The sequence below is a fragment of the Cyrtonyx montezumae genome, unplaced genomic scaffold, assembly GCF_038088225.1.
Source record: "Cyrtonyx montezumae isolate F1298 unplaced genomic scaffold, pur_monq_1.0 scaffold_3, whole genome shotgun sequence".
In the NCBI taxonomy this organism is placed as follows: domain Eukaryota; kingdom Metazoa; phylum Chordata; class Aves; order Galliformes; family Odontophoridae; genus Cyrtonyx; species Cyrtonyx montezumae.
This window is the reverse complement of record NW_027072034.1, coordinates 122306584-122333024: the sequence shown is the minus strand read 5'-3', so window position 1 is coordinate 122333024 and position 26441 is coordinate 122306584. Positions and strand designations below refer to the sequence as shown.

At 35.4% G+C, this 26441-nt stretch overlaps 1 protein-coding gene across 1 annotated transcript in view; it reads left to right on the top strand.

The window, feature by feature from the left end:
* The window catches only part of PTPRQ (protein tyrosine phosphatase receptor type Q), a 117065-nt gene that overhangs the window by 39960 nt on the left and 50664 nt on the right, over window positions 1–26441 (top strand). Inside the window, exons 30-42 of the mRNA XM_065743237.1 lie at window positions 492–599; window positions 2520–2801; window positions 4168–4350; window positions 5429–5530; window positions 7901–8021; window positions 11235–11395; window positions 12982–13127; window positions 17965–18130; window positions 18598–18888; window positions 19217–19492; window positions 20251–20402; window positions 23630–23771; window positions 25457–25726. Coding sequence (XP_065599309.1) covers window positions 492–599; window positions 2520–2801; window positions 4168–4350; window positions 5429–5530; window positions 7901–8021; window positions 11235–11395; window positions 12982–13127; window positions 17965–18130; window positions 18598–18888; window positions 19217–19492; window positions 20251–20402; window positions 23630–23771; window positions 25457–25726 — 2400 coding nt within the window. The remainder of the gene's footprint in view (window positions 1–491; window positions 600–2519; window positions 2802–4167; window positions 4351–5428; window positions 5531–7900; window positions 8022–11234; window positions 11396–12981; window positions 13128–17964; window positions 18131–18597; window positions 18889–19216; window positions 19493–20250; window positions 20403–23629; window positions 23772–25456; window positions 25727–26441) is intronic.

Genomic DNA, 26441 nt, shown 5'->3' with positions numbered 1-26441 from the left:
CCCTTACTGATTTTTTCTCATCTCATTCTTTATACACAGAAAAACATTTCTAAATTGTTCTTTTTCCCACTTGATTTCTCATCCATGCATTATTTGTCTAATGTTAATAATAACAATTGCATTCTTTTAAGGTGATAATGTTTAAGAAAATGTGTTATTTATGTGGTTTCAGGCACTTATTTGAGCTAAACAGAGTAACGCATTCACAACAAAATACATATTTGTGTGTATATGTACACGTTCCTTGTTTTCGCAATTAAAGCAATTTACAGGGTTGAAGCTAGTTAAATTCTTTCAAAATCTGTTGATTGTCTGAGTGCTTATTTGATACTCCCCAGATATTGTATTGTAATGTACAAATTTTATCTTTTAGGTGGCAAATGTGTATCAAAAACTCTTAGAACACTTTAATGATTTTATAAGAAAGCTACAATATATTCAAAGAGGATTATCAGTAATCATTTTTTGATTTTTTTACTTCATCTTTTTAGGTTTAAAAAAATACACCAACTATAAAATGAGAGTTGCAGCATCTACTGTGATTGGAGAAAGTGCTTTGTCTGAAGAGAATGATGTTTTTGTGAGAACCCCTGAAGATGGTAAATATATTGTTTGCAATGATTATTTGATTTCTATATTAAAGAAGTCTGGGCACATACCTAAGGATGAGAAGAAAGCTGATAAATAAAATCAATGCTTGTTGAAATTATTAGTCTTCTATCAGTAAGTGATTGAATTGACATTGACCTCCTCAAAGAGAAACATGGGAATTTGATCTACAGAGCAGAAACAATCAATATTTAATAATTCCTCATTTATATCAGGTTTTTATTTTCACTTGTTTGGAATTATTTCCAGTTTTTATCAAAATAATAAAGAAAGCAGTAGTCTAACTTTCATTTATCTCTCACATCTGTCAAATACGTGACAGTATGGGAGGAATAATTAAGTGGGAAATAAGAGCAAAGGATTGAAGGATTAAAAATTATGGAGATTTATGATGTTTAGATAACTGGAGTAACCAGCTCACCAAAATATTGTATTAAATAGGAAAGTTTAAAGTGTTTATAATATTTTTAAAAAGCTTTTGTGCTTCTACTCTATTATTTTATGCAGTGAAAAGGTATGTCACACGAACAGGAAATTGCCTACCTAAGTATCTGTTTCCCTGAAACCAGTTCTAAATTGTTTTAAATTTATAGTAACCTGCCTCAGAATATGACAGGTTGAGGTTCATGTATCCTTACTATAGCAAACCTAGAAATGAAAACTTGCCTGAGTTCTGATGAGTTGAAAAGAGGGAGATACCTTCAAGTAGCAAAGTCTCTACATCTAACTTAGACAGCATGATAGCATGGAAGGTACCAGGTTGTAATGTTTAAATATTTTTTATTCCATGCCAGATAAATTGAAAAATGCATTTCAATTGAAAATTAAGCTTCCTTACACAGAAATTACCCTTGTGGGCAGTCCTGCCTTCCAAAGAATAGTGATTTATTACAGTGAACATTTTCTCATTCATGGGCTCAGAGACCAGGAATGAAAGTGGTTCCATGACACCTTTACATCAAAAAGCATCAAGTTCTAATATATATAGATGTATTTGTACACAGACTGAATAGCATAATCCAGGATTCTTACAGCTTTTTTTTCTTTTTTTTTTTTTCTTCAGTTTTATAGATAGGCTATTTCAGAAGTGAAGTGATGAGGCCTTCAGAAGAATCAAAGTTGATGCTCATAGCTGAATTGATTCATAAGTGCAGCCCACTTTCTTCTTTCACTATTCATGGGTTATGAGCTCACTAGAATCACATGAAATCATATTGTCATTGCCAGTAGATTTAGCCAACACACTACCCTAGACCTGGACTTGCTTTCTTGCTTCACCTTGTCACCAGTGTATGTAAGATTTGCACTGGGATCTTCAGTGGTTATCATTTAGCAGTTGTATCAGTAAACTAAAAGGGATTCAATTACAGTGCAGAGAGGTCCCATTCCTGGTTCACTTGATGTTCGAGTGAAATAAAACAGGTAGTTTTTAAGAGAAAGACAGAAAGATGGCATTCAGACAAAGTTAAATTGAATTAGATGAAGTCAATGAGAGTATTTGATGAATCAGTCTGAGAGAAAGCAATAGACACAGGAAGTTGTACTCTGGTGGGGGAAGTAGAATTTTGGTTTTACTTTGGTTTTTCTATGTTGGTGTTTGTTTTTTTTTTTAGCTGCAGTGTTACAGTGAATGAAGTGAATGAGAGAAAAGTAAATGAAAGAAAAAAGCTCAAGTGTTTGGGATACAAGAAATTGTCTACATTTTTTAGTGGAAAGCTAAAAGTACAGAAATTTGCTAAAACTTTGTGAAGGAGAGTAAATTAATCATCTCTTTTGCTACAGTTAGCTTTGCATATTGCTACAGGGCCATTCAGGATGACTAAATGTTAGGATCCAGTAAGTTTATCAGATCAGTCCTATATTCAATTAACTGTCTCAGACTTCTTTGTTCTTTGATTTCTGTACTGCAGAACCAGACTCCCCACCACAAAATGTAGAGGTAATAAATGTAACTGCAACAGAGATAAACTTGAAATGGTCACCACCTGAGCAGCCTAATGGTCTCATAACTCACTATGAAGTTCTATACAGTGATTCCTGTGATCTATTTGTGAGAAACACCTCATCTACAAATATATCACTTACTGAAATGTTGCCATATACTCTCTACAACATCTCTGTACGGGCATTCACTAGACTTGGCCATGGGAATCAGTCATCTTTTCCACTTCTGGTGAGAACTTCTGAAACTGGTGAGTATATAATTTTTTGGAAAACTTTTTTTTCTGACAAGTCCTTTATGGTGACATTTGATGCTTGGAAGTCCACATTAATTTATTTTAAATTAGGCTTTTGCTTTGCAAATTGGGAAATTTGAGTCCTCTTTATTTCAAAACGAACATAAGAACATAGTATGGGTGATTAAGAAGTAAATAAGACAATTGGAATATATATATCTGATAGACCACATATATTTTACTATTTGTCCTCAAGTATTTCTTGTATCTTGCAGAAAATAATGTTTTATAGGAAAGTAAGGTTTCAAAATGTGAGATTGACATGGTATTCCACTTACGAACTAAAATTTTGTAAGAAATCAATTCTAATGGTTAAAGAAATATATTGTGATTAACTGATAAGGTGCTTTTTTCTAGTAGTTGAATTTGTTTGCTGCTGGAAATATTTTGTACAATGCACAAATAAAATTCCTGAAAACTAAAGTAGATTTTTTCCAAGAAAAAGAAAAAGCGAGAATTGGAAATAAAGGATGAATATTAAAAAGTTGTAGTAAGGCATAGGGAGCCTGAAAGTAAGTAACTAGACTGCAAGATAAGATAATGTAGGGAAAGGAATATAAATTAAAGAGGGAGAGTCATTAGCTTTTCAGTGGAGCTAAAGAGGAATTGCACTGGGAAAAATTCTGAGAGTTGTGGTTGACACAAAAGTTTGAGTTAAGCTGTAGGTTCAGGAATGGAAGGTGGCTGGTTTCCTTTAGGACTCAGGCAGATCCAGGTTGCTCTGGTATGACACTTGTACTTTTCTGAGGCTTTTTGAAATCTTCACTTGTTGTCTCAGACAACTTGGTACTTTCTCTACACCTAGAATTAGATCTAGAGCTAAATACGCTCTGTTCATTAGATTTTTTTTTCAGTTAGGAAAGACGTGACTGTAGTGTTCTGTCTCAAAAAGACATGGGGAATATGCACTAGCTTCTTGATTATTAAGACAATAGTTATCACTGTGAATTCCTCGTTGCTGAAATGAAATTTGATAAACCATGTGTGAAGTAGGTGTGGCCCAGAGCTGCCAAACCATTCAGAACTCATAAGGAATGAGAACAGAGGCACCTAGTTTTAAGAATTCATGAGATTGAACTCAAAACAGAGGCACAAAAACATTGTACTGATTTTGTGGCTTTGATTTTTTTTTTTTTTGACAGATGTGATAGATATGTAGGTATCTGCCCAACTGATTCAGTTTACTTATCCATTAAAAAAGCCGTGCAAGGATAAAAAAAAAATGTTTACAGTGTTTTTCATTGTAACCAGTTTAAGAAAATGCTTAAGAAAACAATGAAATTGACTGGAATCTTCTTCAAGTCTAAATTTCATCTTCTAGTTCCCAGTTCTGCACCAGAAAACGTAACATATCGGAACATCTCATCCACGGAAATTGAATTGTCATTTTTTCCTCCATCTATTCCCAATGGAATCATACAGACCTACACAATATATCTCAAGAGGACTAATGGAACCGAGGAAAGAATTATAAACACCACTCATCTGGTACTACGTATTACAGGCTAGTACTTAGCGATATGAATTTTAAGGCAATTGTGAATTGTTCTGGGAAGGGCTCAACAGACCAACTGATGCAGGACAATTGATTCACAGGGTGGACAAAATCATTCTTGTTCTTACATTGTTAGATGCTGCTTGTACTGAGAAGCAGCCGGTTGTGGTCATGATACTATTGTGGAACGGATCGTGCTTGGTGTACAATCTCACATGCCTCTTACTGTGTTTTAGACATTTATATTATAAGGAAATCTAATAGATTTTTGGACATATTTATCACTGAAACAAAGTAAGCACTGAGATCACCAATTTTGTTGTGAATATCAATGCCTCCTTTTTCACTCACCTTTCCATGTTTTGATTTGTTCAGTCATTATTATGCATTAGACTGCTCTATCAGGGAGCAGCTAGAGCTAATGCTGGCCACTCAGTAGCTTAACTAGCAAATTTTCCAAGTAATGCTAAGTACAAATGTCAAAGCATTACAGAAATCTGATGTATAAAATGGTCTAGAGGGCAAAATATTTGAGGTTTGTTCAGCCCAGAGAAAAAAAGGCTGAGGGGAGGCCTCGTGTTGCCCTACAGCTCCTCACAAGGAGAGCAGAGAGGCAGCACTGAGATCTGCTCTCTAATGATGGCATCAGGATACAAGGGAATGACATGGAACTTCAACAGGGGAGGGTCAGGTTGGGTGTTAGAAAAACGTTCTTCACTGGAGGGTGGTGGGCACAGCCACAAACTGTTGGAGTTCAGGGTGTGCTTGGACAGTGTTCTCATAGGGTTTGATTTTGGATAGTGTTGTGTGCTAGTAGTTGGACTTGATGATACCTGTGTTTCCTTTCCGACTCAGGATATGATTCTAAATTGGTAATTAGAGCTTTACCTCATCTACTGTTCATGCAGAATAGTTTGTGTTCAAACTTTCCTAGTGCTCATTTTAATCTCTAAAAGCACAAGTGATAGGCCTCTTCAGCACTTCAGAACTTCTCCTTGTGGCATATGATCTCAAGTTTTTTTTCCATTAATAGAAGAAGATTCCCTCACTCAATGTTTGATTTGCCAAATTACTCTTCTTTATTTAGATTTGAAGAAATATACAGAATATATGATAGAAGTGTCTGCTAGTACCATGATGGGGGAGGGTCTTTGTAGTGCACCTCTGCATATACTGACTGATGAGGATGGTAAGTCAGAACAGAAGTTGCAATGTATCATTTTCTGCTTGTAGTCCTAAGCTCTTACACTTCATGTCATGTATATGTAGGTTTTAGAAATGTTTTTATAATTCTAACTCTATTAATATTCATCTATCAATACATTCGGCCGTGTGCATCTCTTTGTGCATGTGTGCGTGTTTATAAAGGCCATTTAATATGTTAAACAGTACAATGTGTGTGAAATTATGGGATTGCTGTGCATGAACATTTAGTTTTAACATCTTCATTTGAAGAATCTTAATTTACTAGTATTATTTTAATCTGATACTTCATATGGTAGAATTAAATATGGTATTTTCTGCAGACTTGTAAGAGTTATAGAAAAGGAAAATCACCAAAATGAGCTTGTGTGGTGCTGAAAAATTTGTGTTTTTTAGTTTGTTTCGTTTTTTTCTATTTCTTGTTGTTGTTGTTGTTGTTGTTTTTGTCGTTATTGTTTTTTTTTCCTTGAGAATTTTGGGATTCTTCTGAAAAGGAACACACGTGCATAGATTGAGTATTTTCATAATATTAATAATTTTCTAAGTCTATCTTCTGTAGTATTAGACTCCCAAATTGAGCAGAGGGGTGTTCTACATTACAGGCTCGAGGCAGAACATAGTCACTGCTTGACCTGATAATTAAGTACATTAAGCCACAAATCAGCAGAAGAAGCTTAAAATATTTGCACTTTCAGTAGCCAGTGTAGTCACGTGAAGTTATCATTGGTCCCTTCTGTAGGTGTTGGGATCATAAGCAGAACCGTACATGCTGTGATTTGCATTTTAGAGGAGCCTGGCTGTCTCTTCATTGCTTAGGGACGAAGATGCTAAGAACAGCAATTAAAGCTGCATTGGCATAAATATCCCACCACACATTCCTAAATTAAATCTCATTCCATGTTTTAGGGAGCATAGGCTTTTGATGAGAATAGGCCTTTGCACATCTCCCAGGTGATATCCTTACATTCATGCCATCAGTAATAAATATTTGTTCAACAGTAATATTGCTGGAGCACATTGCAAATAGCTAATTTGAATAAATCCATCTTTTACTAAGAATATTTCTATTTAGAACAATGCTAATTCTATTCTTCAGCAAAAATATCCCTGGAGTAAGAACTTAAGTAAGAACTGGTCAAAAAGATACAACATTCACTATTTCATAGATTTTTTTTATTATTAAATCCCTGATGGTAATACAAGTAAAACAGTAAATACGGCTGTCACAATTTTTGCTTCTCAATACAGACACTCACTGGCAGCCTTTGTTAACAAATGTATTAAATGTATAGAGCTCTAAAACTTCTAAAACTTCCAACTTCTAAGATAGCAAAATAAAGAACAACTGAGAAACAGTATTTATAATACAGCACATGTACTTCATTCACAGGAACATAGTGTTCCAAGTTTCAGACCAAATGTTTCATAGATGTGCTAATAACTCTGCACTGATTCTCAATTTCCATGCATTACTACAATTATGACTTGAATTTTTAGTACATGATGCTTTTTGGTTTAATTTGGGAGGAACAAAAGTTGTTCTACATACTACTACTGCTGTATGTGAATCAAGGCTTACTTCTCAGTAACATGCTAATACAAAGTGTTATCATTAATGCATACATATAAGCACTGCTGAAGAAAAATGTACCTATGAACTTTAGAGTACTTCAATTGGAATGAAATTAAACAGGAAGTAATGTTTTCACTTAACTTATACTGTTATCCTACAAAATTGTTACGCGGTGTCATATAAAGTTCATCTTAACATGAATTTTACTGGTCTCAGTCAATGCCCATCATTATACTTGCCCTTGTGACATATAAAATGTATGAACATGGACCCTATTTGGTGGAGTGAATAGATTTTACCGCTGCCTAGTATCCCACATTTTATCATCCCTCAGTGCCATCCATGCTTATCGATTTTTCCACATTTTGGTGCTTCATATAATCATTTCCAGCACCTCTTTTCCCTCAGGGGAACTATTTTGCTGTCTTCTACACGTGTTCGTACCTATAAAGCTCTTGTTCTTATTAGAAGAAAAAACATTGCAGCAACATACTCGGACAGTAGGTGAACCCCTGTGACCTACCCAGTACTCTGTTTTCTCATGAAGTACTTTTTCCATTGAATCACAGAAACAGATGTTCAAACTTCACCATGCAAAATCTTTTATTATCTCTCAGAAGAAGGGAAAGAAGCTGTGCTATAACATTAGTTGATGGATACTGTGCTGGTGTAGTGCAAAGTTAATTTTCCATCACAAATGATTACTATTATGTAAGGATGTTGCATATCCCATAGATCTTAGCTGTTTACCAAGATGTTGCATCCCATTATCTCATTTTACAGCTCCTAGTTCGCCTCCAGAATCTCTCTCAGTAAAACAGTTGTTGGGTGTCACTGTGAAGTTGTCATGGAAACCTCCACTGGAGCCAAATGGAATTATCGTCTATTACACAGTTTATGTCTGGTAAGATTTCCTGGAAATACTTCTGAGGATAAATATTAATCTGTAACCTAGCAGGAATGTTGGGTTTCTCTTACACAATATGTTGATTACATGTTTTTTGATGAATGCATATTTATCCAACACTAATATTAGCCTTTTGTGTACACAAATTCAGATAGACTGTGGTAGCTGAAAACTGGAATACTGAATATTTTGCAAACTTTTTCTATTTATTCATTTATTTATTTGTTTTTTAAATTAAAATTAAAATTTGATTTAGATTGTGGTGACTTCTTTCATTCCATACTGATTGTGCCTGTTTTGAGGCAGGGTACTGACTTATCCTAAAATGTAAAGGTCTGAAATTGATGTAAAATAGATTTCTTTTGTAGACAGTGCGAAAGCAATCTGAGGGTTCTTCTAGCAACCATCTAAATGACATAAGAAATCAAGAGTCACAGTACTAGTCTGTATGTACTATCAGTTATCCTTAACGTTGTACTTTACGTACATAATATTTATAGCAAACTATTTTTTAACATATGTTTTTCATTTAATATTTTGTTTTCTCTTTCTCCTTTCTGCTTCCCTGTATTGTATTTCTCCTTGTCTTTGCTCCTGGGATCTTTTTTAATGTTTCAGAAGAGATTTTGATATTTTAAAACTTGCAGGTTCTATGGTGTTCTCTGCAGAACATAATTCAACCTAGTGATGTGCTCTCTCTTCAAAGATTTATATATAGCTTCTGAGATTAAGAAGATTTTGTTGCTGATTACTTTTAACAATTGTGCTTACATTGTACCAGTCTATTGCCATTCTATTGCCACTACAAAAGACTGGAAGAAAATTCTAAAGAAGTCAACCATATGAGATGTGAATTATCAGTCTTTATAAATGCAATATTATTGAGCTTACATTTATTATTTTAATGTGACTGGAGTTTTGGGATGGAACTTGGCCTTGATTTCTACTGACTTTTTTTTTATGTTATAACTTCTAGCTAAGTCACTTCTCAATTGAACAGGAGGGAGTTCTTTTTCCGGAAGAGTTAAATTAGACCTATCTTGTTACTTCTACTATGTTTGCAAGGTCTTGTGCTCTTTAACCACAAAGAAAAATAAATTAGCAACTACCTTACATCTAGGAAAGTTTCTTTATAATATGGATAATCATTTTGATAACTGTGTTTAAAGGTTTGAGACTATATCACTGTCTATCCTTATGATGTCTAAAAGCTTACTACTTCTGTTGTTACAAGTACGAATAGTTACTGAAAACCATCATTCCATTGTCACCCCTCTAAATATCTCATTTAAGCAACCACATAATTTTTTGAAGTAACCCTTGCTGATTTTCCCTCCATATTCTCCTTGCTGTGTCTTATCCAAATTTACTGTGCCATATCTAAAATTCGATAGGCATTAGGTATCGTCTTGAGGCAAGAAACTCTCTCAAAAAAAATTTTTTTTAACATTTTAAATATTTTATGACTTTTACTATGCAATTTCATCAAATGCATAGCAAAATAAGACTTCACAAGGAAAACTGTTGTGGCATAGTTGCTGCTTTATTGGTGCATCCAATATTTTATTTGCTAGCAAGTAGCAAAGCAATTTTCTGGGTACTTTGATCTAGAAACTCCTACTTTCTGAGTCTGCTGTTCGACAGTGCTGAGGATATTAACAAAACTGTTGAACTTGACAAGAGCTACTGACATTTTTCTGTAGTTGTCTAGCAACCAATGTCTTTGTTCTTTCAATAATTTTTTTCTGACTCAAAAATTGTCATTCTCCTATTCAACAAATTTGTGTGAGATAATTACTGGCTAGTTCTACTTAAAAATACAGCTTTTTTATGAAGCTATGGTACCTGTCTTTTTTAAGAATGCAATTTCTTAGGACCTCTTTTCTCTCAGTTTGTCATTTAAAACTTAATATTCTTCATTAAACTTGGATCTTAAGATTCTTCAGCTTACTTTACCCTCCTAGACCTTTTTCTCATTCTCTGCAAAGCCTGCATCCACTTCGTCAGTGTTTTCTTATTGTTTTGATTGCAGTCTCTGTTGCTTTCCAAATAGAAAATTAACTTTTCTTGAAGTGCTCCAAGCTCTAGATCTTCTATCTATGACCTAGTTGTGGAGATGTTTTGAGAATGCAGTTACTCAGAGTGGAAGTGTTTGCAGCAGTAAGCTGTAAGTTTTCTTCTTACTTAAGTTATAACACGCTACATTTTTCCACGCTATGAATATAATGTGCAAAGATCCAGGAAAATATGTCTTTTATTCATATAGAGTCTGATGATTGTAATAGCAACCTTTTGTATCTCTTTACAGACTACTCATACTGTCAGAACTTTGAGAACATTGTAAACGTTTGTAACATTTTCTGTTTTCAAGATTATTTCCCAAGAAAGGATGATCCTTTCTTCTTTTTTCCCTTTGAACTCATCAAATTATAATTCCCCTATGAAATCCTGTTAGAAACACAGAGCATCCACTCATTCAAAACAATCTGCAGGAATTGAACATTTGCTAGCCTTTTCTGTGCTGGCTTTTCATGAAATATTAAATAACAGAATTTTAAAATTCAAGTTAGTTGTTCGTGCATCTTATTTTACTTTCTGATAATCATTTCATACCTATGCTAATACCAGCGTTTTATTAATGTTACATCTTATAGTCATTCTAGGCTGGTTTTGACCTGACTAGAGTTCCATTCTGATCCCCTGCTACATTCCACCAGAATTAACTCAGCACCAGCTAATTCCTGTTCCATATCATCTTCTATTATTCCATTTATAACTTCAGCCTTCTGACCAATTTCACAGAGTCACAGTAGGGCATGCTCCCTGCTATAATCTTTTTATATTTCGCTATTTCTGTCGAGAGAGACAGTTTAGTTATGCCCTAGTGTGTCCTTCCCAAGGATACCACACTTGATAGCAATTACAAGATGGACATGCTCCTCCTTGATATTCCCTATAGTAATCTTCTCTGCTGATGTAATTTACACACGTTTCTGTTGTGTGGTGTTTTGTTTTGAAGTGAAATTAAGAGCTCCATTGAGATGCAAAACCACAAAAGTGAGCTTTTCAAATATATACGGCAGAATTTATCAATATCTTCCTTAAAGCATAAATTATATGTATTTACCTTAAGATAACATTTTTCTATTCGATATCATATGCCACAGTTGTATTCATGCATAAACAATAAATAAAATATTTTTTCTTCAGGAATAAAACGTCAAAAAGGAGTGTTAATGTAACAGATACATCACTGGAGTTCACAGATCTCGAAAATAACTCTGAGTATAGTGTGTATGTAGCAGCAAGTACAAGATTTGGAGATGGCAACATAAAAAGTGATACTATAATATTCAGAACTTCTGAAGGAGGTAAGCTTATATGCAGTATGAATATTTGATTTCATTCAACCTTGAATTTCTGTCATTATAAAAAATGCTGTATATTTGAATAGCTGTTTGGTCTACCTTTCTCTGATATAACTTCTGATAGGAAAAATACTTCTCAGAGTCTCTTTCATGATCCTGAAGGGGTTTGAACTAAAAAATGAAACATATTCAATGATTTACTTGTTTGTTTTCTTTTAATGATTTTCGAAGTCATAGGTAACTTCTGTAGATGATCGTACTGTATAATGTCCTTTGAATTTTTTAAGTTCTATTAACATTTCTGGTTTTCCCACCAAGTATATTGACACAGTGTGTTCCTATAAAGGCATATTTCAGAACTATCATACACACATGAATTTCTCAGCAATCAGAAGCAGGGTTAATTTTTATCAGAGTGATATCTCAAAAGAATTTTTAAAACACCGACTTGTAGGCTTTTCCCAGCCATTGCTAGTAATGCTGTCTTGGAAACATGAACTGACATTTTAGGGCAGGAGTTTAAGGTATGGATCTTGGAGTTCCCCTTTCAATTAATATTTTCATATATTATACAAAATAGAACAACACAAAACAAAAGAGTTAAGATAACCTATAGTGTTCAGTGCTCTACTGCATTTGTGTAGAGCATTTTCATATTTGGCCAGAATTGTAGAGGTAAATTCTCTTAAGCTGACGTAAGAAATTGTTTGAGCCTCCTGCATCTCTATGCTACTGGCAAGGATAGGAGTAGATTCTGTTTGAGGAATTTACATGGTCTTCCCTGCATAATCAATAGGATGAGGAAAGAAAAAAAAAAAAAGATATGATCATACTGTCCAAACTTAAGTATCTGGCTAGCCTACAAGAATTGTGAGCCTAAACGCTGTTTATAAATGTCCAAGAGAGGAAGAGGCTTTTAATTCAGGTTTTCTATGGGGACAGGACAAGGGCAAATGGCCATAAATTTGAGCATAGGAAATTTCGCACCAGTATGTGAAGGAACTTCACAGTGAGGGTGACGGAGCACTGGCACAGGCTGCCCAGGGAGGTTGTGTAATCTCTTTCTCTGGAGATAATCAAAACCTACTGGGATGCCCACCTGTGCAGCCTGCTACAGGGGTTGGACTCAGTGATCTCTAGTGGTCCCTTCCAACCCCTACAATTCTGTGAATCAGTGATTTTTTTTTTCTTCTATTTAACTACATTTGGAGCTTAGAAGCCTAACTTGGTCAACTTTTATGTTTATGAATTCGATAGTGTTAAAATTCTGTCACTAATTTTTGTCCATGCACAATGTAGACTTTCCATGAGTGCAAACCAGTAAGTACAGGACAAATTCTTTAAGAAAGATGTTTCTGAGTGCCACTGCACCTAAATAAAACATGTCTGAAAAGTAGGGTTTTAAAATGTTGCTTGTACATTCTATTTTATTTTATCATTTCCAGAAGTAGTTTTTCTGACATGTTCAGAAATACTGAATTCAGAAATTTGACATAAGATGGTCTCAAATCTATAGGGACTAGTTCTCATGGGTACTATAATGTACAAAACCTTCTGTTAAGTATGCTGAAACTTAACATTATTTCCAGCTCCAGGCGATCCACCTAAAGATGTTATGTACAGAAACCTTACTTCCACATCGATAATGCTATTCTGGTCTCCTCCTCAAAAGCCTAATGGAAAGATACAGTACTACTCCATTTATTTCAAAAATAATTCAGGAATATTTGTAAAGGTAAATTTCTTTTTATATTCTTCAGTTTTATAATTCAATAAAGTGTTCTAGTACTGATTTTGTTAAACATTATTTGTAACAGTTTTATAGTTATCAATATGTTGTTTTTCAATATTTTCTTTATCACAAGACAGTTTTTTACTCATAAGAACAGAAGCAAAACTTGTAATCTTGTGTGCTTAAAGCATAAAAGGCAAATATATCTGATTATTCTTTGGTGATCTGAACATTCCCTTTTAGTTTTGTTGTTAATACTTTCAACCTTAATTGTACATTGCACTTATTAATTTTACATACAGTTTTTCTGCTCTCCTTTTTAAAAGTATGTTTTTGATACAGAAGAAATAAGCTTCCTTTTCAGGTTTTGGTTTACAAGCTTTGTGTATGGGAAAGAAAAAAAGGAATTTTAATGTCATGAAGAAATTAATCAATGAAAAATTACCTATGCTGCATAAATTTATTCTCAAGATATATCTAGTGTGAGGTACGCATATGTTTGAGGATAACTAGAAAAAGATTTCACAGATTTTACAAATAACTGTGGTTGAATCATTGTTGATGTGCTTCAGCAGTCACACATCTCTGACTTCCCTGAAACTGTGTGGTTGCTAGACTCTGCATATTTTCTGATGCAAGGAGGACCACGCCATAAATTCACATTCTGATGAGACTAAAATGAGGGCTATGGTTCAGAATGTCATCTTTTGCTTTCTCATAATACTGGACCGACAACATTTTTCTTGGCCTAACTAATCTCTTTTACACCAGTTTGTTGCCTCAACAAACTCGTCATATGAAATTTGTCTAATTCTTGGACAACTAAAGGGATGTTAGAGGATGACCATATTTAGGAAGATGGCGCTCTGAGATGGAAGAGTAAGGGGCAACTGATACAAGACCTATTATCTCTCTGGATTTGCTGAGGAATCTGGAAGTGAAGTAATGGGCCATGGAAGATTGTAGTTAATGTCTCGGTTCATGATCCACTCCTTATCTGTCTGCTCTCCTTAACTCCCTCTGGCATTCATATCCCTCTGTGTTCACTGTTTGACACGGCAACCACCACACCTACTGCTATCCTGTTCCTTGTCATTTCCGTGGATGTAAGCCATTGCAAACAGGAGAAAATGAAAAACTTTGGAAAATTCATCAGTCAGATACTTCATCCTATGCTTTTACAACAGAGAAATGCATATGTGAAAGCCAGCATGAATGGTAAAATGTCCTCATACGTTTTCAAACATCTCAGAGTATAAAGCACTTATTATGAATAACATTGTTAAAAACAGGGACTTTGTAGTTGCATTGTAAAGCACTTAATTTAGGGGAAAAAGTCAAAAGACCTGAAATAAAGAGTGCAGTTTACTTCTTGGCGAGATATAGAAAGTTGCCGGAAAACAGAAAGTTTTTTCTCTAAAAAAGAAAAATAAAATTACATGAGTAGTTCATAGGGTAGAAAAATAATGTATAGTTCGTTCACTTTACAGGTCTACATGAAAAATCACACTGTAGCTGTCCATTCAGAAGGGCTGCAAGGAACAGACCTGGGATTTAGACCACAACAACAGAAGTAAAACTTAGTGATGGAGAGTAGATGTGAGGTAGATGAGTGGGCTGTTTCAGTGGAATATTGACAGGATCTGAAAGAAAAAAATTGTCAGAGAGGGAGGATTGACTGGCAGCCAAATACATTGATCATTATCAAGTAAAGGTAAAGATTTCCAGAAATACAGTAAGGTGAAGTGGTAGTCTGTGGTGATAACTTGAGTTCCTTCAAGGCAGCATTGCTAGCAAGTAACAGAAGAAACCATCCCTTGCTCCAGGCTATTCAAGTTCAGATTCTGCTATCGTGCTGTCAAGTCTATAGAAATTCCAACTTTTTGTTTCCTGTTCCTGACTGCACCAGTGCAGTAAGGAGATTACACATTTTGATCAAGGACAACTCCTGGACTGCAGCCCGTGTTCTTGCCTCTGATATGTTATGCTGCTGGATTCTTGCAGTTAAAGCTTTCTCAGTTTGAAACAGTAGCTTTTTGAATTTTGTTCAGTGGTTCCTTGTGTGATGCTTCAAGCAGTCATACTACCCAGAGTCTTACCATGGAAATAAGTGAAATAATCTGTGGAAGCAATTGTCTTGTTGCTAAATAATGATCTATAAACAATATTATTGACTTGAATAAACTATTTTATTCAGTTTCTCTACACATGTGTTTTGATTGGAAAGAAAGTGAGAAAGGTGATTGTTAATAATATAAATTTGTGCTTGGATGTCTGACAACTGTCCTACTCCAGATTGGGCAGGAGAATCTATGTGGAAAAAAAATGCATGATGCCCTTCTAGAAACTGAGTATAAGAACCCATATCATCCAAATTCTCTATCTGAAGATGGACTAAGTGAATGTGAGTGGATGTAATTCAGAGTGGAATTTGGCTTGATTCATTTTTGAATGCAGTCAAGGGTTGCAAGCAGTGTGCTGTATTAACAAGCAAGCCAGCATGACCGAGAGGGAAAATGCCCTAAAGTACAACACAGATTTTTGAAAAGGTGGCCTCAGAACAGTACAGCCCGCAAGAAGCAAGACAGTGTATATTACACTCCTTGAGGAATGGCTTGGATTAGCCCTCAAAATATCACTACTCACCTGTAGAAGAATCAAGTGATATTTTAACTTAAAATAATAAAATGAAACAATGAACCTAATGAAAGAAACAGTGGGAAAAGATCTAGTGTGAAGAAGAGCAATGCTGAATAGTCTGAATAGAGCTAATTACAACTTTATGCCAATGGAAATTTCTGCTGCTGCCTAGAGTGAAGAAGATACTACTTTCTGCTGACACTTACATGGCCTGTATTGCTTACATGCTGCTTTTAATAATTTGATACTTCGCTATGTCAAAACTTCTTTCATGTATGGATGAAGAAGGGGATGGAAGGAAGAATTTCTTCAGCTGTAGCCAAAGATCCTGAGCTGTTTGCTTTCATCTGCAACCACAGTTAATTGTAAAACTTCCTATAGCATTCTGTCCCCAGGGTACAATTAGTACAAGTTTTATCTTTTCTCAGTTTGTACCCACACATCTCTTCCTGTTCACCTTTACTCTTAATTGTGTGTTACCTTCTAATACCTTGTCATACTGGAAGTTTGAGGTATTTCTCACTTATTCCTTGGGGTCTTTGTATTAATGGGACTGTCTCTTTAAAAAGTTTTTTGTTGAACCACCAAAACCCCTGTTGTTACAGCATTCACGTTAGTTCACCACATGCCAAACTGACAGGCGGCTGACTAAATTGTAAAGGTATGCCTTTTAAAGTAAGAGTTGGATTTTCAGCTGTTCATGCTAGTAAACTCCCTGTAAATCTAGACTCAAAATCTGATGTGGTACTTTTGACATTTTTACCTCGAAGACTTGGAAATATTTTAAGTCCTTTTTTGATCGTACTAGATGCTATTACTGTCAATTACTCAGTATTACTCATAATAAAAATATACAATAGTAGTAATAACAGGAGGGTAGTAGGATGATGCATCTGGTTCCAAAGGCATTTTCTGTCATGCTGTGCTTGAGCATCAGATTATTTAATTAAATCTCTTACCATTGATACTTAGTTTCCTGCATCTTTCTCTGCCTGAGTGAAAGAAAACCTCTTCCCAATTTTTTTAAGTTATTTACATTAAGACAGTGTTATCTTGCATCTATATTTAGATGAAAGTCATATGTAAAAGTGGAATTTCTTTGTATTTTGTCTGATGTTGACCTAACCTGATCTTTCATACAGTCCTGTCCATGTGCTTTAACTCTATTAGTAGGAGTGGATATAGAAATCTGTACTGTCAATTTGTACAGCTTCTGTTCTCTATTCATAACAAAATCTTACATTTTCAGCACTGAATGAACTGCTTGCTCACTGCAGATAATTGCTAGTAACTGCTGGCAAAACTAGGTCTTCAGATACAGGTGTGAATGTCTCAGGTATAAGTATTACCTGTTTAGGTTTTGTTTTTTCTACAGAAGTAATATTATTTCACCTGTACAAAATTATAATAATATTAGGTCATTTTATATTATATATAAATCATTAGAATTTTCAGGTAGACAAAGAGATTATGTACCCAACGATCAGTTTTTACACTATTGACTCAGCTATTTAGTAGAGGATATCACAGTGACTTGACTTCAATAGGAACATTTATCAAGAGAAATGTAGCCTATTTTTTCATACATGGTTTTAGTTTAAACACAGTATTTCTGAATATGCAAACATTGTAGTCTTCTTTGCTGCTGTTGCAATCTGCTCAATGGGGCAGTGTGGCTTCTTGAGAAGAATTACACTGATACTCCAAAACTGGAGCAAAGCTTTGACTTACTACCCCATACAAAATCTCAATATCTTTATGGGGTCCATGACCTCTCTACAGTTTTTAAATGCAAAGCCAAACTGCTGTGGGCTCTCTGAGTGATGTTCTTTCAAAACAATAAGATGTGACAGATTTTGTTACATGGTATAGCTGACCTTACATAAATAATCGAAATTATTTTTTTCTTTCCAGTTTCTAAAATAGTTCATTCCAAAACAGCCTCCTCCTCATAGCATCTGACCTGAAGCAGTAACCCATTGCAACAGTCATTGCTTTGGTGGAATTTCATATGTAGTTTGAAAGAAAGTAGGATCTTGTCCTCAACTTATTTCTAGTCAAAATATAGATTTATGTCTCCTGAATAGTATGGTGAGTCATCTCTCTCAGTGGTGGCAATGGCTAAATAGGAAGCTAGAAAGAGAAATCAATGAACAAATAACATTAGTTTTTGGTGACAACATATTTCTTTTTCCTTCAGAATTTCACAAGTTATTATAATGACAGCAATGTCAATATGTCCCCATCTGCAGTTTTGGATGATTTGGCCAAATACAGCCATTATACTCTGTGGTTAACTGCAAGTACCATTTTTGGAGATGGAAACAAAACCAGTGAAATAATCGATGTATATACAGATCAAGATAGTAAGTGAATAACTTTGTAATGTTATAGTATATATAAGTGCTTCTATTTATTCAATATTAACTCACTGTAAAATGATTTTACCATTAAGATGGCAAAATTAAAATAAAAACAATCCAGTAAATCATATTTTTGAATTGTCTTTTGCCTGAAAGACATTTTGACTTCAGTCTTTGCTTTGTAATACAGAGAACGTAGTTCACAAACTCCTTTTTTGAATACAATCAACAAAATTATTATAAATCATCATTAAGGCTCTTTAATTAGTCAAATGTAACAGAGCTGGTTATACATGTGCGCTATGAAAATATTTTATTTTTGATAGTAATAAATAATTTTAAGAAGTTGTTATTTAGTGTTTTACAAATGAGATTAAAAAATAATCACATTTTGGGCATGTATTTCTGTTTTAGTTGTTGATTGTTTATTGATGCAATCCTCACATTTATTTTTTGTTTTTCTCTCCCAGTCCCAGATGGTCCTGTTGAAAATCTGGTCTATCAAAACATTTCCTCATCTTCTGTAAATGTAAGCTGGCTTCCACCATCCCAGCCAAACGGTTTAGTCTTCTTTCATGTTTCTCTAAGTTTATTACAGCTGGGAACCAATAAGATATTGTCTTTTCTTACTTACAATACAAGCATAATTTTTGACAATCTGGAGAAATATACTGATTACATTCTGAAAATCACACCAGCTACTGAAAAAGGATCTTCTGAACTGCATGCTCTAAGTCTGCATATAAGAACTGATGAAGATGGTAAGTTTAAGAACAGTTTTTTATTCATTTTTAAAGAAATTTGGAAAACAAATAGTTTTCAAAAAGAAAAGGTTTATGCAGAAAATAAATAGTTTTTGAAAAGAAAAACAAAGTTCATCTTTCTCAGTTTATTCAAAACTTCATTTTGTGACAAAATAACAACCAACACAACAAAGTCTCCGCGTCAAGGCCATGAAATTGTATTTCACTCAGAACAAAACTTCAGCTAGAACTAAAGTAACTATTCTAGCTAAAACATATTTTTCATTATAACCCATATTTTTCTGAAGTTATTCTTTTTTATTCTCTTTCTTATTTATTTGTATAGTCCCAGAATCACCTCCTATAATCAAAACATTTTCAAATCTCTCAACTACCTCAGTTATGCTTTCATGGAATCCTCCTGCTAAGCCAAGTGGTATCATAACAAGTTATGATTTAAATTTGTTTGGGCTAGAAAAGAATATTTCATTCTCTACCACCAAAAATTTTATCATCTTGGAAGACCTTGTACCATCCACATTATACAGCATTTACACAGCTGCAAGAACAATAAAAGGATCTGGTCCATTTTCTGTGCTTCATTTCTACACAGATGAATCAGGTAAGCAAATGTGATTGTAACCAGCTTTGAAATTTTGTCTCTATATTATTGCATCTGAATTAAATCTGAACATTACACATTGAAAGAGTTGAGAAGAAAGATTAATTTTCCAATGTCTTGTGTTAAGAGCTTTCAGAAGAAAGAAGCACTACAAGTGCTCCTCCTCCCACAGCAGTGTGCCAGAGGAGGTCATATTCTGCATAGGATTACAAAAGTAACTTCAAGGAAGAACACCTTTTGCTTCTGGAATGAATCACAGTTGGCCAACTGTCAAGGAACTTGAAGAAAGCAGTTATGCCATCCTCTTCATTTCTCCTTTGTACACAACTTAAAAATTATAAAACATGGCAATATTTATGACATTCTTTCAGGTCTCCTTTACAAGGACCTCCTCTCACCTTAGTTGTAAATGATGGTACCTTGTAGTTATATGTACAAGCTGTAGGAAGATGAATATATTTTATTCCAAAAATAAATACAATGACTTTTGTTAAATGACTTAGTTCTTACAAGTTTAAGTGATAATTAGTTTTTTTAGATATCTAACAAGATCCCTTGCTGAATAAACATATTCCTGATGAATGGAATTTGTTTCAGGCCAAAATAAAGACAAGTAAATAAATAGGAATGGAGTGCCAATTTGTTGAGTTCAAATACAAATGGTAACAAACATTCCTATGTTCTGTTGCTTCTCTGAATTGCTTGGTTTTGCCTGGAATATTTGTAATTTGGAACTAAAGAGCATTTCTATTTTCCAGTGCCATTAGCTCCACCCCAGAATTTGACCATTGCCAACTACAGTGCAGATTCTGTGTGGCTAAAATGGGATCCAAGTCCTCAGCCAAATGGTGTTATTGTAAGATATAATTTAAAGATTTATCAAAACAGCACTGAAAAGATATTTTATCAGGTATGTTTGTGACATTTGTTTTTAATTTCTGTGGCAGATGAATTCTTTTTTGATCCTTTACAAACAAAATTTATGACAAACACTTTAAAGATCTCTTATGTTCCCACAATTAGGAAACATATAAATTGTAGTTATGAGAGAGCTTACTTACCCCCTCACCATACATGTAACTCTGACTTTAAAATTTCATAGAAAAATGTACTTACATCTTAATTTGTGTTCAGTGTCTAATATTTCATTAGTTACAAGCTTGTATAATCTGTAAATGTAAGTTTGATATTAGAAAATAACAGAAGTGACTTGTTTTGTATCTGCCTGCATTCAGCTTTTTTCTATCTGCAGGCTTCCAACATTCAAAAGGAAGTAAAGAGAGTCCTCATCATCTTGAAAAAAAAAAACAAAACAAAACAGTTAAAACATGTTTAGAGGTTTTTACTTGTTTATTTTTGCAGAATAACAGGATAAAGTTTAACTGAAATAGATGCTCTAAAATTAGGTATAGAAATCAATCAAGGCATTTATGTCTGATTCCTTGAATTGTATAAAATAAGTACCATGAACTGTAAGCGCAGCAAGCTAAGACCAGGACTGCATCTCAGGCTTAAAATGTTCAAGAGACACAGGTAAATGCTGGAGTGAAAAGGCATTGCTGCAGTCAGCTATAAGTTTGAGACAGTGTAAGGACTGCTGTGAGACTGTGAAGAGAAACTCCCTCAGCAATTCCAAAGATTTAGCATGCAAGAGAAGTGCTTGTGCTGTTAAGCTTGTGAGTTGCAGAAATCATTCCCCATTTGCCTATTGTGCTGTCTCTTGAGGTCTCCATGGGAAACAAAGTGCTGTCATGACCGCAGTCATGACAATTTCTTCCATGGTCCTTGGAGGAACAGAGGTACCATGCAGATATGACAGATGCCTTTGGAATCAGCCTCTGAGAGCTCATGATGTCTCCCAGAGGGCTGTTCCCCACTGTCTTTCTAAGGCAGACTCCGATCCAAATAAATTACAGAAACTGCATCAATATTTGAATGCAAATACCATGCTCCACATTTCTTAATGTCCAAGAATCCAGATTTAGATTGTGGTAATGAGAAAGACAGAAAGCAATTTGATTAGAAATATTGTAGTTAGGCACTGTAATAATCTAATAAAGTGAATCCTACAATTTTTTTTACAAGGTTTTAGAATCACAGAATATACTGAGTTGGAAGGGACCATAAGGATCATGGAGTCCAGCTCATGGCTCCACAAAGGACAACTCAAAAATCAGACCATATGTCTGAGAGCATTGTCCAGATGTTTCTTGAACTCTGGCAAGCTCAGAGCCATGACCCTGTGGAGGCTATTCCAGTGCCTGACTACTCTCTGGAGAGGAACATTCTCCTGACATCCTACCTGTCCCTCCCCCTGACACAGCTCCTATTCCCTCAAACCCTGTTGCTATCACCACAGAGCAGAGATCAGCACCTGCCCCTCTGCTCCCTTTATGAGGAGCTGTAGACTGATGAGGTCTCCTTTCTGCCTCCTCCAGGCTGAAAAAACTGAGGGACTGTAGCTGCTCTTCATGTATCTTCCCTTCACCATCTTTGTAGCACTTTTTTTTCTCTTGCTGAAGTTCAGATATCTCCCTATTGCTTTTAGAGTCCTTTCAAAATATGCACAAAATATGAGTTAAGTGTTCTGTGGTGTCCCCCATAAGTTCTTCATAGAGAAGCTGTCAGTGTTAAGAGCTAGATAAGCAGACAGTAGGTTGGATTGAAAACTGTTTGAATGGCCAGGCCCTGAAGACAGTAATCAGCAGTATAAATTCTCAGTGGCTGGTAGATAGCAAAGTATTCCAGGGGCCAGTAGTGGGTCCAGTCCTGTTTAACATCTTCAGTGATTAGCTGGATGAGGGGGTAGAGTACAGTACCAGTAAATTTGCAGATTCCATGAAATGGGGAAACTCACTGACTTGTGACATGGCTGTGCTGTTACCCAGAGGCCTGAGAGGTGGGCTGACAGGAATCTCATGAAGTTCAGCTAAGGAGTTCAGAGTCCTGCATCTGGGGAGGAGCAGCCCCAAGCACCAGGAGTTGCAGGGATCCACCCTTTTGAAAAGCAGCTTTGTAGAAAAGGACCTGGGGTCCTGATGGGCACGGGGTTGAACATGAGCCAGCAACAAGACCTTGTTGCTAATCAGGCTGATGGTATTCTTGGCTACACTGGGGAAAATGTCACCAGCAGGCCAAGAGAAGCTATCCTTCTGCTGTACTCAGCACTGGTGAAGCTGGAGCTGGAGCACTGTCACCAGTTCTGAGCCTCTCAGTGCAAGAGGAGACATGGATATTTTGGAAAGAGATCACAAAGATGGTAAAGAGACTTGAGCACTTCTCCTGTGAGGAGAGCCTGAGATATTTGGGACTATTCAGTCTAGAGAAGAGAAGGCTCAGTGAGATTGTTATAATGTGTATAAATACTTGAAGAGAGGATGCAAAGAGAACAGAGCCAGACATTTTTATTGGTACCCAGTGATAATAGAAGAGAAAATGGGTACAAAATGGTTCTGTCTAAATCTCTGGAAGCACTTCTGTGCTGTGAGGTGCACTGGAACAGGCTGCCCTGAGAGGCTGTGGGGTCTCCTTGGAGATTTTCAAAAGTTGCATGGGCATGGGACTGGGCACCCTGCTCTGGGTTTTCCTGATTGAACAGAGGCTGTAGATGGCCTTCAAAGGTCTCTTCCAACCCTAACCATTCTATGACACTAAAGAACTGCTATATGCAACTGAACTGTGTTTTTTAGCTCTTCATCAAACTGTGTGTGTGAGACACAGGTAAATTGAGGGAAATGTGAAGCTATGACCCATGACCTCTTTGACTGAGGACATATAGTAAGGAAATAGGTGGTTGATAAATAGTTTGATAGAGGGTTGTGTGGAGCTAGCAAGAGTTTTCAGTATTGGGAGAAAAAAGGCATATGTGGAGTTAATCTGTTCTAAAAATGTTATGGTAATTATGATACCATCCTTTGGCATATCTTCCTCTCAAGCCACAGGGAAAGGGAGAGAAAGGAAAGGAAGAATTTGACCCTGCATTCCTTTTAGTTGAGCTCAGGAACTACTTTGACTGAAAGCTACTGAGAGAAAAAGCAAGAGTACCGCTAAATCTTCTCTTAATTTCAGCAGGTTCAAAGTGAGGCCCACAGTGTTCACAAAGATTAATTGTGTACTAATAATTTTTCTTTTTTTAAGAATATTTCAGGTTCAAACAATGAGGCAAACCTCAAAGGATTAGAACCATTCAACACTTATTTTATCAGTGTCTCTGCATTTACCAAACTTGGGAACGGCAATCTATTCAGTAATGCTGTCCAGTTTACAACAATGGAATCAGGTTAGAAATGGCTTTTTGTAAGGCACCATTTTGTTTATGTAATTTTTTTCTTGTATCACTGACCACCAGTCTTTCTCTGCTCTACAAAGAAAGTGTAACACAACACTATCTCATTATCTTCTGCTTCTGTAATACCAATTCACATCTCTATTGTACCGGATAGACTGGGTTTGAAGTTTGATGTCGGAAGTGTAGAATTAGAAGTGTTCTCATTGAAATGAGAAGCTTATATGGCTACTATAGATCTTTTAATAGCATCACAGATAAAAGGAACAAAATTAGAGAGATATCAGACTCTGTAGATCAAAGCAATAATTCAGATCCTTGTGAAAATAACTGAATTTTTAACAGTATCAAAACTAACTGGACAAATGATTGGCAAATGAGCTGAAAGTTCTATTAAGAAAATATAATTTTTTAATATTTTTGATCATTTATTTTAGGAAAGGAAACCAGTTTTTAATTCAATACTGTAAGTTGTTAGATCTTATTCTTTTTGACATCTGGGGAGGTCTATGCAATAAAAGTGATTTAATTCATTAATTATGTACAGTTTTGTGATGTGCCTTCTACACATCTTGAAGTTGTAGGTTGTTTCGAAATGAAAAATGTTATAATGTGGAAGTGAATATTCAGCATTTGCTAAAGAGAGACTTGGAGCTCTGTGAGTTTGTGAAGCTGACTTTTGGGCAAAATTGCAACTCTTAGTTGCAAGCTCCAGGCTGTGCTGCTCTACAAGGATTGTCCAGGGTACTATCATGGACAGAAGTCCATGTCTGAACTTACAGAGCATGGAGAGTAAATGAAGTAGTGTTATTTAACCTATGAAAAGAAAATTAATCATTTTAAAGAGATTCATCTAGCTTTATGTAGTGATATTTAACATGTTCCCCTCTATTTCTGGTTCCTCAATAACAGTCCGTTCAGTATTTTATGGATTCCTGGACATGTTTCAGCAGAGGAAGTACGCTTATTATGTATTCACTTTCTCTTAGTTTGTACAGCTGGAAATTTAGCCTTTTCTGAGATACTTTTATTTTTTGTTCTATTTAATCAATTGTTCACATCTAAATGCTCTATTTTCAGCATAAGTATAGGATGTACTACCTTTTATTGCATTTTTTGAATACTTACAAATTTCTCCTGCTGGGAATAGAGGAAGGTGAGGAAGAATGATGCAATAGCATGGGATAGCTCTGAAACCTGCCCAGTGGCTTCTGTTCAAATCATGGCTCAGCTGAAAGGAAAGATATGATACAGTGCCAAAAAAAACCCCACCAAAGTTGAGAGAGAAATCCAAATTTTCTACTGCTGATACTGTTGTAGATTATATGACATTTACATTTCTTTGTATGTTCTACTACATTTTGATTACTAAAATGAGGAAATTGGAAAAGTGAAAATAAAGCAGGAGCATGCAACTAGGAAAATGCCAGACAGCCTCTTCTGTGACAAGTTCTATCATCAGTAACATTCACAGTATTTGGAAATGAACCATTTGATGAGGACAGAGATTTTTTTTTGTTCTCTCAACCTGTTTTTGTTATGGTATCTTTTTGTCTGTCACTGGAATGTTTCACCTTCTCTTTGAATATTATGTCTCTGCTTCTGCAACTGTATTTCTCTGTGATTATGGTTTTAATTGTGTGTGAATGTTAACCTTTGGTGCATGTGTATCTTTTAAGTACCAGATATTGTCCAGAATGTTCATTGTATTGCGACAAGTTGGGAATCGATCCTTGTGCGGTGGGACCCCCCTGCTTCATCCAATGGTGTGATTACTCATTACGTCATAACAGTTGAAGGAAGTTCTACAAATTTTTCATCTTATGTTACACTGCATACTTTCCAAAATCTGCTTTCAAATATTTCTTACCAGTTTAAAATAAAAGCTGCAACATCTGCTGGTGATGGTGAAGAACAGATATGCAATGCCAGTACACTTCCAGAAAAAGGTAACTAATTTCTAAAGTTAATTATTTTCTTCAATTTAGATGATGATTATGAAACAACCAGGTCTGAAATACTACAGGCAGCTGAATTCTTGTCCTTTTAATATTTGGTTCAAGTAGTGGATAAGAAAAAGTCAGGGTTTCTTTCTACTGTTTTAGAATATGTCTCTTTCTTGCTTGCTTTTTGGTGATTTATAAGTTTTACCCTAGGTAATGCATCCTCTTGTTTGCTTAGGGCCTGTTGTCCATCAACAGGATTCAAAATCTGCTTTTGAAGGAAGCACTGTTTTAATATTAGAGTTAAACATGCTCATATCTTACAGCACTGACTGGAAAAATGCAGTGATCTTAACTGATGTGTTGAATGTGGATGTATGCAAGCATGCACCTAAAGTACACCTTCTTTTAAATCAGATGAAAAGCCAGTCCTGACTCAGAGATCCAGTAAGACTGAAAATGAGAATGGGTGGCCAGACTGGCAAGCTGATGCCTGATTAAAACTGAATTTGTCCAAACCCAGAAATTTTTGAAGACAGATTTATGAGAGGCATGTTGACCTCTGGTACAGAGAACAGGAAGATTTCTGGGTCACCTGCTTCCTTGAAGGTGGAGAAACGTTGCTGGTATCCTCAAAGAAGCCTGCCACCTGAAAAAGTTAGCTGCTGGAGTTTTTGAGGAATTTGGGATTGGCTGCTAGTTTCTGAGGAAATCTTGGAGA